Source organism: Manacus vitellinus, unplaced genomic scaffold, assembly GCF_001715985.3.
Source record: "Manacus vitellinus isolate BGI_N305 unplaced genomic scaffold, ASM171598v3 scaffold_16_pilon, whole genome shotgun sequence".
NCBI classification, from domain to species: Eukaryota; Metazoa; Chordata; class Aves; order Passeriformes; family Pipridae; genus Manacus; species Manacus vitellinus.
Genome location: NW_021939189.1, coordinates 10586216 through 10598452, shown reverse-complemented (window position 1 = coordinate 10598452; position 12237 = coordinate 10586216). Strand labels below are relative to the sequence as shown.

The 12237-nt window shown below is 40.6% G+C and overlaps 1 protein-coding gene across 1 annotated transcript in view; it reads left to right on the top strand.

The window, feature by feature from the left end:
- Positions 1–8846, top strand: part of BLOC1S6 (biogenesis of lysosomal organelles complex 1 subunit 6) — a gene marked incomplete at its 5' end in the record, with an annotated part of 35697 nt that extends 26851 nt beyond the window's left edge. Inside the window, 4 exons of the mRNA XM_029958788.1 lie at positions 4200–4344; positions 5408–5495; positions 6115–6201; positions 6964–8846. Coding sequence (XP_029814648.1) covers positions 4200–4344; positions 5408–5495; positions 6115–6201; positions 6964–7083 — 440 coding nt within the window. The remainder of the gene's footprint in view (positions 1–4199; positions 4345–5407; positions 5496–6114; positions 6202–6963) is intronic.
- Between the last annotated feature and the right edge of the window lie 3391 nt (positions 8847–12237).

Genomic DNA, 12237 nt, shown 5'->3' with positions numbered 1-12237 from the left:
TGCCCGCGTTTGTGCTCAGTGGGTAAATGCCGTGCGAGGTACAGACTGACAACTCCCAAAGCCCTACCATCCAGGTGTGATCTGTGGCTCTTTTCAATTACACTGGAAGCCCCGACTGCATGGCCGTGCTCTGGCATGAGATTTTAAAAGGCAGAAGTTTGCATTTTGTCGCTTTCTCTTTCTCTCCCTGTCAAAGGCGCCACTCTTCACACCGTTTCAGTAGCTCCATTTAGTAACATGCACCTTTCTGGACATTCCTTAAATGTATCCCTTAAAATATGACCTTAAGGATGTAGGGAGAAACAAACATCAGAGACCCTGCTGTTCTGTAATTCCTTTCATTACTGTGTTCTAACTTAAGAGTAATCAGATTTTTGCCTTTATTTAGTTTTCTGGTTATTTAGGGTTATTCTTTCTCCTCGCTGGTCTGAGTACTAGAATTTTCTTCTAATTTCCAGCCTCCACATATTCAGCACCAGTTTGTATACATGGCCGAATTTTGTTACTGCATTCAGTCAGTTCCTTAAGTCATAAACATTTCTGCAAAAACACTCCTGTCTCAGGGAAAGTACATATCCTGGGTTTTTACTTGGTTGAAGGAGGTTACTAAGTGAAGACTGGAGAGCTGTAGAGAAGTGCAAGATTTTGGAGAAAGGCACTCCCTTTCTGGACAAGGGCTGATAGCAGATTCTGGCGGGTGTTGGGGTACTGCCACAGGATGTGGAGCAGAACGTGTTCCCTTCCTGGAACAGGCCCTGCAGGAGGGGAGTCCTGTGTGGTAAACTGGCCTTGGGCAGAGGTTGCTTGTTGTTGTTCTTGTTGTTCTCCGTAACGATGTCCACAAATAAACAGTATGATGATTTGTCTGAGCTCCCTTGCCACTTTACAATGTGGCTGTTTTCCTTCACATGTAACCTCAAGTTATTCTTTCTCAGGTGGCTAAAGAGGTGCCATCCCTGGCCTTTTCACCCACCTCGTAATTCCCCCAGCAGAGCTACCAGCACAATTTTTGTGGGCCGGGCAATGAATTGGGTCCTTGAGATCTACGAGAATTAAAAAAATACATATTGAAAGGGTTTCAGACGTATTTGTATGTGTAACTGAGACTGCTTCCATGACCACAACTTGCACAGACATCCATGTGACAACTGAGGGGGCAGCCAACAGTGTGGGAAGCAGCATGAGCAGCCAAGGCTGGGAACCTGTTAAGCCAGCCTAGGAAAGTGCTCCCAGCTGTGTTCCAGTTCATGCATTTTTTATGTTTCTGTTCTCTCTGCGTGATTTAACTCACTCTGTGTTTCAACAGTTTCACCACTTGTACCAGCACAAGTGAGCGAGGACACGCAGGCATGAACAGCCAGGTTCCAGGAGCCACCAAAACAACCGCTCTTAAGACTCCGAAATTGTTGGGCTTTGCGCTGGGGCTTTGCCACTTCTACAGGAACAGAAACTTCCAGCACTGAGTAAGGGTATTAATCTGAGGGGACTTAACACTTTAACACCCCAAAACAGTACCCCAAGGTTTGCCAGCTCGCCTTTTACTGAATAACTAAGACCGCATTTTTTTCTTTGCCAAGTCAATAACTGGGTCATACATTGGTGAGATGAACCTCTGTGGAACAGAGCCTTTTGTAACAGCCAGCTACACTCCATTTCTTTATTGTGACAGCCAAGGCTGTACTTTTTCAGTAGTCTCGTTTACTTAATAAGGACTGAGAGTCTTTAAAAGGTTACCTATTTCATATTTCCTTTTCATGCTGCCATTCCTGAAGTCATGCAGCACTTCCAAAGCTCATGGTTTAAAACATCCTATTTGTATACAATTCAAGCTAACTTAACTCCATTTTCACTCAGATTTCTAGGGTGGGACAGCGTTACATACCTGCTTAAAGCAGTTACAATAAAATCCAAAACGTGTACGTGACAGTGTTGCATTAAAGGATTCTGAACACAGTTGCTACAAATGAATGAAAAGGAAACAATTCTTTGGTGTTACAGTGGTATATACATGGCACTTGGATAGTAGTTACTATGAAACAGAGAACATTTTGCAGAGGAAAAGAATCAGGAAGGGCTTTCTGTCGGTCTCTTTTTTGGAGCATTTGGGTTGATAAATAGTTAAATTTTAATTTATCTAGAAAACCAGATGCCAGTTTTCTATTCCAATCCTTAGTCTATTTCTGCAAGACGTGGGAAGGCCTGGAACAGGCAAAGCAGGAGCACAAATCTGAAACTCCCACATCTCAAGTGAGACTATTTCAGAATCATTATCTCACTTGCTCTTACTAAAAATTCCATCTGGAAGCTTAGAAGTCTTTCCCAGTGAAACTTTCAATAAAAGTTTTTTTTCCCCCCACCAAAAGAAACTTGAAGTAAAATTGCTAACCAGTTGTAATTCAGAATTTAAGTTAACAGGTTCCTGTTGTTGCTTCTTTTTTAGAGTAAAAGCAGAAAAAGGAAGAAAAATGTGTAACGTTTTTAATCTGATGACAGAATACTGACATAATTGTGATCAAGAGTTAATTAGAATATACATATGAAGAAAATGACAAATTAATTTGCAACAATCTCACTGTTAAAAATGTCAGTTTTAAGGCTGACAGATCACCTCAAAAGTCTGTTTTTTGCCCTGTTCTGTTTCTGAAGAGCATTATGGGGACTGCCTTAATTTAATTTAATCTTTAAGGTTTGGGGGTTTATGGAAATACTGCATTCCAAAAACACTCTGAGTGGTTCCTTCATGAGTTTCTTTCTATAGTTGCACTTGCATTTCCTGGAAAGATCTTTATGGGTAAAAGAGGGGAAAAAAATATAAATCCCACCATACCTTTTAAAGTGTTTTTTTCATTAAATATATATATCCGTATCCATATATATATATATATATATGCAAGTTATTATTGCTCTTACGACTGTTGAGGGAGATGCAGAGACAGATACATACACAAAAGCCGGTTATGTATTTCCTAAGAAACAAAAGCTACAAGTAGTGCATAGTCCGCATGGTTTCTGGAGAATAACATACAGATTTATCAAATACAGGAGGACGAAGAAAGGCCACCCTGCGGTGATTTCCGCTGTTTTCCCCGCGGCAGCAGAGCTGGCAGAGCTGAGCTGTGCTGCTCCGCGGGGCCGCCGCTGTGCCCCGGCGGTGAGCACCGCCCCACGCGGCTGGGTCAGCCCGTCACGCCACCCCTCCACGTCATTTCATCACTGCCCGTCACCCTCGTCACCCACACGTCATTGCCGCACTCTCACATCACTTCCGCGCCCGGCGCGGTCCCGTCCCCGGGGCACAGCGGCTCCTCTCTATGGTGCGGCGGGGCGCGGGGCGGGGGTCTCCGGTCCGCCCCGCTCGGTGAGGGCACCGGACCGCCTCCCTCCGCCGCGGCTCGGCCCTTGCCCTGCCGTGCCCGAGGGGCGTCCGGAGCGCGGCGATGAGCGGCGCGGAGCGGCCGGAGGAGCGGCCGCGGGCGGCCCGGGCGCTCGGGGTACGCGAGGCGGCCGGCCGGGCCGAGGGTGCGGGGGCCGAGGAGGGACTGGGGCCGCCCTCGGTCCTGCGGCCGCACTCCCTCGGGGCGAAGGGGGCATTGCTGCCGTCATTCTCCCCCAGGCGGTGGGGCCTGCGGGTTGAAGGGTTTTATCTTCCAAGAGCTCTGCACGCAATAAATAATAACAGCGCGCTAATACGGAGCTTACAGTATCTCTTAACCAGCTCCTGCAAAGTCCTGGAGTTCAGCCCGTGGTGTTTCAAGGAGGTCTTCTTGTGTTTTGAGTGACAGGCAAAGACCTTCCAAAGGCCTGGTTTGTTCTCTGACTTTAAAAGCAGAGGGGGGGTGTTAATGTTTAGATCTTGATGCATAGCCAGGACAACTGATGTTGCCCCTTTTCTTCCTCAGTAGCCTGGAGCATTTGGGGGTTTTTTTTGTAAGATGTCTGTGGAATATTCTTATTTCTCCTCTTTCTATTCAGCTGGTTTTCAGACAAAAGGGTTCACCAGGAAGCTCGTGATATAGGACTGGGAATTAGGAAGGGATAAAGAGGGGGAGGAAAAAGGAAGCACAATTTAGTTGATAAAGTGCAGAGAACTGTAACTTTAGTGTTGAAATACTTTTGATTTAAACAAGAAAATGTAGCTGCTGTAAGTGACACAGTGCCTGCTGACCTGTCGCATTCAACCTTGCTATTCTTTGCTTTAGGCCCTAGTGTTGCATCTCCAGATGAAGGAGTAGTAGAAGATCTGCCTTTAATAGATGAGAAAGCTGTGGAGCAGCTGACTGAAGGATTGATTTCCCATTATCTGCCTGATCTTCAGCGATCAAAATCAGCACTGCAGGAACTTACGTAAGCAGATTTTTAAAACCAACTTCATAGACATGCACACTTTGTTTGCCACTTTTTTCAGTTTAATGTGCCAGCTCCCCTTAACTGCAATAGAGTTTATCACAGCATTTCTGTGCCCTGACTGGAGCAGCATGAACAGTTAAGTGCTCTGCAGGAGTACTGGTGGTGTATAAGCTGCCATGTAGCCTGTAGGAACTTTGACTGAAGAATGTGTAACATTAGAACACTGAAATCCCCTGAGCTGGTATAGCAGAAGACATGGAGATTTCTTAAACACTTGTTCACATCTGTAGTGGAAAGTCTGCTGAAAGCTGGATTTATGTCACTTGCAGAGATGCAGTTTATATTCAGAGCAGCTTGTAGTGCAGTGAATTTTCTGTTGTCCAGTCTCTAATCTCCGTTGCAAAAGCTACACTTGAAAAATATAAGTAAGGAGCTAAATAGATGAGAATTCTTTGTACATTGATATCTCAGTGATAACTGAGAGTAGCTGATTTCAAATGTAGACTGGGTCTGCCATGGGTACAGAGATACTGCAAAGGACTTTACACAGATCCATCTCAGGTTCTACAGGGTACATTGGTTTGGGTTTCACTACACATGATGTGATTATGCTGCTGCCAAGGACAGCCTGTGTCTGGAGAGACTTGAGCTGATCTGTGTGGGATGGAGGATCCTTAATAAGCACCAAGGATCCACACAGGTTCTATACAGAAATAACATGGTCCTGCAGTGTAATGCAGAGGCACCCAAGTGGAAAGGCGAGAGCTAATTGTTTTTCCTTTCATTCAACCACTGCAGCCTGGAGAGTGCCTCTTCAGGGGTTTTTGGGTATTCATCCATGCTGTATGATGCCAGATGAATTCATGTACTCAGCTGGGATTTTTCTAAAACCATTTACTCATGTCTTTATTGAAATGACCTAGCAATGCATAAGAAGAATCTGATATTGAGAAGTGTGTATTTATATTGTTATAATCAAAAGTCCTATTTATTTAAAGAGCTGGTTGAAAAGCATGTGTGCTGCTTTACTTTGGGTTTATGCATCTTTTTTTTGTTTTAGACAGAACCAGGTGGTATTACTAGAAACATTAGAACAAGAAATTTCTAAATTCAAAGAGTGTAACTCCATTCTTGAAATCAATGCTTTGGTAAGTACCAACAAATGCCTTTTTAAATCCCTGTTAGTGTAGGTTTTTCTTGCTGAAACATTAGTAGCAACTTGTGTATATTACTTGTTCTTAGTGGCCTACAGGAAGAAAACCAACCAGTCCAGATATTTGGGACAAATTGTTGCTGGAGAGGGTGGGAACCAGCATATTTCTCTTAAAGAGGAAGGGCACTGGGAAGAGAGGGCAGGCTCAGTCAGCCAGTGGTAGTAAGACTAGTCTTTCAAAGCCAGCAGCCAAAGCAGATGTATGCCTTTTTCTGGCAGGACTAAGCTCTGTGCACCTCCCAAAACTAGCAGGAGGGGTGCATGAAAACTCATATATGGTGCATGGAGTAGTAATATTTTTATTCTATATGCTGAATTTTAATTTGGTAGTAATATTTTTATTCTATATGATGAATTTTAATTTGGTAGATTACTGGGTATCTCTGTTGAGATATGGTATATATTGATACAGGTAATATATAAATTTATATATTTGATGCATTAGCAAACTGTTCTGGTAATCACTATGCTTTTGATTGCCATTTTGGTGTGTAGCTTTATAAAACAACCATTCCAACTTGACAGTCACTGCTTTAGCAGTTGTGTTTTTTAAGTTTTCAGAAGCTAAACACTATCACAACAAGTTAGTGAATATTAGAAATGAAATGATGATGATCCATGAGAAGACGTCAAAGTTAAAAGTGAGTGAAATAAATATTTTTACTTTCCAGTATAGATAATTTCTTATGTATTATTGACTTCTAGCTTTTCTTTTGGATGCATGCTGAAAGTTCTGATTAAAATAGAATTGTATCAGAAAGGATGTTTCCAGTAGCACCAAGCCATGTGTGTTTTTAAACTTTCACTTACTTCTAAAGCTGCTTAAGCAACTTTTACATCTGAACTACTAGTAAATCTCAGTGTTTTCATCATGTTTAGTTGGTATAAGAATCACACTTTGTTCTGTCACTTAAACCACTCCATTCCAACCAGTTCTCTTTGTTGTTTCAGTTTCTTTCTAATGAAAACTAGATTGTCATAAATGTAAGAATCGCTCTTTCTATTTAATGGACCAGTAACAATAGTGTAAGTTCACTGACTTTGTGCTGTATAGTCAGGTTACATTCTGACAAGTCCTTCAGTATGTTGAAGGAGGAGGATTTTCCTCCAAGAGGATTTTCTCTTGGAGGCAATAAATTGCATAGTAATCACTTTGTCTGGTATACTCAAAGGGTGACTTTTAGTGAGATTGAAGGGAATCCAGTTTGCATTTTCCCAGTGCAGATCAGACTTGCCATTTCTGAACAGTAGGCTGCAAGTGGGAGGAACGAAGCAAAAATGAACAGTTCATGCAACATTCGGTCATAAAGAGGGTGGATTGGAGAAGGAAGGGATTTTGTTGGTAGCTCCAACTTAAATATATCTATAAAACTTACAATTATTTTCTTGTCCTTTCTGTTTAGAAAAGAGCACTTAAGCTGCAACAAAAGAGGCAGAAGGAAGAACTAGAACGAGAGCAGCAACGTGAGAAGGAACTTGAAAGAGAGAAACAGTTAACGGCAAAACCTGCAAAGAGGACATGAAAGCAGAGCATGCAACAACTTGTCTGAATTAATGACTTCTGCATTCTCTGGAATTAAGGCAGACTTTGCTTAAACTGGGCTATAGCTGTTACTGGCAACCTATGGTAATACCCTATGGTATTATAAATTCCAGAATGGTAATAATAGTGTTGGTAACATTCACATTTTTTCATTTCAGCCATTCAAGTTGCCTTCTTTTGTAATGCTATGCAGTTTGATATTATTATAAAGTAAGTTAATTTTTTATGTATATGTATATTGGAGAACTTAGGCATCATAATTTTAAATATCAATTTTTTTTTCATTTGTCCTTCTGGTGTTTGGAATTCTGAGAGATATTTGATGACTGGTATGCATGTTTTTCAGACAAAATACAGAATACCAGTTAAAGTTCCCTTCTCATCACTGATCTTCAGTGGCTGCCTGTTTCACTGAAACTGCCTTGTTTCAGGCAGTTGGGATCTGCCTTTGATCACAAATGCTGACTTTTTGTGCAGCCTTAGTTTGGTCCATCTCTAACGATCTGAAGAAACTTCCAGTTTATTTGCCTAAAAACTCACTTTATTGCTGCAATCTTATTTTTTTGACATCAAGTAGCTTAAAAACAGTTTTAAAGTAACTTCTGAATAAGTTCCCAGCTGAATTGATTGACGGGGGGAAGCAGAACACGAAAGATTGTCAAAATTGATGTGTGCACAATGCAGAGATTGATGAATTTGTGCTTCCACAAACATTTGAGTCATACCAGGGAACTGTTGCTTCTGTAATGTCATCTAAGCATATTTTTTGTGGGATTAGAAGTTACAGTTTCTTCGTCTTGTGTGACAAAATAAAACATAACCAAAACTAAACAATTTCCACTTCAGTTACCTGTAGGAAAACTATTGCATTTAATGTTTTTTCCTTAACAAATGAATCATTTGCACTTTGGGGCAATGTAAAAGAATTTTTGTTATGCTGTCCTTACCCAAACTGATGATTATTACTGTGTACTGATGATAAATTTGAATGGAGGTTGATATCCATTTCTCTGAATGTAATTCCTGTCTTGCAGCACTTGGTGTGAACTCCCATTCCAATGGATGTACATGTTGTCTAGACTGGTAAAAGAGCTTTAAACTATTTGTTCCTACAGTCTAACAAACTAGCTATTTTATATCTGTGTTATTTTTTAAGTGGTAATGTAAGTGGTGTGTTTTGAAGTAAGATAAAGGATAAGCTATGTAAAGTTTTCCATAAAATATGTATGGGAAGGTATCAGAGAGGCACAGGCAATTTTATTTTTTCTTCTGTTTTAGATGACTTTTACACACTGTACACCTGCCTGGATTCTTCTGTATTGTGATTTTCTCCTAATTTCCTGTTCTTAATGTTTGTCATCTTTTTCTAACAAGTACCCATCCAACATGCAAGGTAAACTGGGGTAAAATTTAGGGGCAAGGAGAACAAACTACTTAAAGTCTGAAGAGACACTGAAATGCTGTTACTGAAGCAGTAATAGATTAAAACTTTCCACAGGTATTTTTCCCTTAAGTTGACTTGTGTCTTTTACTTGCCAGTGGATTGTTGACCTGTGCTGTGGTTTGTATGTATTTCTAAGAGAAATGTAAAGAATTTCCACAGTCCATTTTTTGGAGCAGAATGTACATAAGTAAATGTTGTTTAAATATTTTATTTTGTAATGTAATTTGAAAATCAGATTCTGGGAATTTAAACAGTTCTCATTAAAGTATAACATAAAACTAAATGCCTCAGTATCCAAATCAGGATTGAACTCCTTTGGTGTTTCTTGATTTGTGTTCCCTCATCTAGAATCCAGTTTACTGTGTCAAGTTGTAATCTCTCTCTCTGAAGAACTGTGGGTGGTTTTTTTGTTTTGTTTTAAAACTCATGGCTACTTTTACTGAAACTAGAGAATTCTAAGCATAGAAATTGATGCCTTTGCAAGTGCACACTTCAGCATTTCTTTGGAATAATTTGTGATCAGAGGAAGAAAAGCTGACAGTGCTTGCCTGAGGAATCACATACATATACAGAAAAACGTAATTGATTAACTTTTTCTATAAAAGTATAGTAAAATCTGTTTTTTCTATGAATAAGGAACTAATTTTACTAAATTACCTTTCTGTAATAAAAGGGAAGGCATGAATAAAAATATATAGAGGGAAGTTTGTTCCATTTATCTAACTTTTATAAATGAGCTTTTAAATTACTTCAGTCAAAACTACAATTCATTATCTCTTTAGGATGTTGTTTTCCCAAATACTCTTATGTCTTAATGCATAAAAGTGAATACTGCACTGGATGAGTTTAACAATACTGGCATTTAAACTTGTGTTCTTGCAGTAACGTGCACAGCTACAACGAGTAGTTCTATTGCTGTATACATTTAGTCTGGCTTGATTTTATAAAAAATCACTTGTCAAGTAGATAAATCCAGTAGTATTAGACATTATTTACTGAATTTTTGTCCTATCCACATGAGAAGGTGTGGTTAGCTGCATTTTTTTAGAAACAGATAAAATGACAGCATTAAAACAAGTTTGGGGTTTTTTGTGCTATTTCATACTCAGTGTACTCACTTGTTTTTAAACAATCAAGTCATAGCAGCAGAAGTAAGAACTTAACTGGGCAGTAACTATTTGAATTTTTATTTTGTAAGGTTCTACAAGTTTAGGAGTTACCATGGCTCACTGGGGAATCTTGGTTTCCCATGCTTTTATCTTTGCTGTTGTTAACCCGGATGCTTCATTTGGGTTTCCCTACCTATAACCGAAGAGCTTTGCATGAGACAATTTTTAATCCAGTATAATCTGGCTTTGTCACTACTAGGGATATTCATAAGATGAATACTTGTTTCCTTTTGGAAAATGGCTACAGAATATTTTAGCTGGTTTTCCTCTGTGTGCTGTGACCTAAATGATAATAGCGTAAATAATAACATAAAGGCTGTTTCTGTAGCTGTTCTGTTGGAATTTCAGCAGCTGAGAGAATTCTCTGGCTGATTTATTCTGAATTATGCTTCAGTAGACACTTTCTGCCACAATTGCTTGCTTTGCAACACTGCTGGCTGTTCTTTATTTTAATTCTGAGCTTGGTGCTTTAATGTCTCACCTTGCAGGGGTCAGGTTTTTTTAAACCTCATTAAATCTGATTGCTTGTTTGATCTTTGTTGGATTCATTATGTGAATATAACTAAATTCCTGCTAAAAACTGTGCAGGACTTGCAGTTAGTGATGTAAATCTGTAAGAATACATATCATAGCAGAGTAAATATTAATATGGCTATTCATGCCAGGCAGAACTGTACACAGTAAGTTTCTCAGTGAGGCAGTATGTGAAGGTAGCAAAGATGGTCTGATTTATTTATTTCTTTATTTATTTTCAAATCAAAGCTTAAGGTGAAGGAAAGAGTTGGGTTTGCCCCAAATATCACTGCTTTCCAGTAATTTGAAGTATATTTATATTTACTTTAATCTTCTCAGTCAATTAGTAGAAAAACTGGACAGTGACATCCCCACCACCACCACTGTTGTGTCTTCAACCCATCCTTTGTGATACCAGCACAGCCAAGAACTCTTATGATGTGACAAATTCAGTTTTCTCAGATCTTCTCTACACAGGTGATCGAACTAAAACTGATGAAAAGAACAACTCTATCAGAGTCACAGCAGTGCTGGTGTGGAAAATTGGAGAATTTTAACTGTTTTCCCTCAGGCAGTAACTTGACAACAACATAGCTGGGAGGTTGGGACTAAGTCGGGTTCACAGTCCAAGTTGTTCATGAAGTGTTGTGTGGCTTCAAAGCACCGATGTTGGCCATACCTGATATATCAGTATTTCCTTCTTGGTTTTGCTCCTGTGTATCAGTTTATCTCCATGATGTCAAGTCATGGGGTTTATGAAAGGAGATAGAACATGGGGCATTCCAGGAAAGCCTGGTTGCCTGGAGAACAGGGAATGTTATCCACTGCTCCCACAGCCACCCTGGGGTGCCAGTGGCCCGGGCAGTGTGTGCCCAGCCCTTGCACAGCAGCTCCCACCCTCTCATCCTGCCTGGACTTTGCTGTTTTGGGAAGGTTTAGGCAGCACTCCCTGCAGCTGCAGGAGGGCTCTGTGCTACAGGTGAGTACTCTCTTCGTGTTTGGTTTGTCAGTTCTGTTCCTAAGTTATGGTATTCATTTAAGTAATTTTTTTTTAATTAAAATTACGGACCATCGGTGTAAGAAGTCAGTGGGGAAATATGCATAAAGAAAATATTTTAATATTTAAGGACAGTCCTAAAAATACATGTTTTGAAAAAAACCATATGACCATTTTCTTCTCTCATGGACTGAGATGAAGATTGACCTCTTAGAACAAAAAGAATGGGAAAAAGGCTGTACTCTGGCTATACCAAGGCAGCTGGGAAGTTGAGAAACTCTTAAAAAGTATAAAAGTGGGCAGTCTGAGTATTTTAAAAGATGTGACTATAAACCATGGTTTGTTTTTTTTTCTGTTTAGAGAAGTCACTTGTATTAACAAAGAAGCCTAATCTCCATGTAATATTTTTAAAGATACTGATTGTGTCTTCTTTCAATACATTTTCTGTCCAGTAAAACCCATGAAATGTGGGTGTTCAGCAGCACTTTGAAAAGTGAGCCTTTGCCTCTCACTGGGAATGCCCTGTCACCAGAGCTCGTTTATTATTAATTCTTGATCTAGTATGTATTTTGGTGCTATTTTATTAAAGTTTAATTATTTGATTAAGGTTCGGGGTTGCTGCTCATAGGTAACCTGATGAAGTTCAGATATGGAAGTATCTGTGGTCACTTCGTCACACCTATTGTAGTGGTTGTGATTTTGGTTTAGCTCAGCCTGACGTGTGGGTCTAGGTGGGACTTCTAGGCTGGTGCCAGCAGCTGGGTTTAGACCAGGAATTGGCAGAAGTCCGGGTTTAGGACTGGAGTTTCAAAAACTTAAAGAGAAGCGCGGTGTTTGGAGCTGTAGGTGCGGTCGGTACCTGGCCCGGCTCAGCAGCTCGGGGGCTCCTTGGGGCTGCGAACACACGGACAGGACGGGACGGGACAGCCCAGCACGGTCCGGGCCGGCCCTGCACGGCTCTCCCGGCCGGAGCGCGGCCTTTGCCCGAGCTCCGCCCCGCCGCTGCTGCCG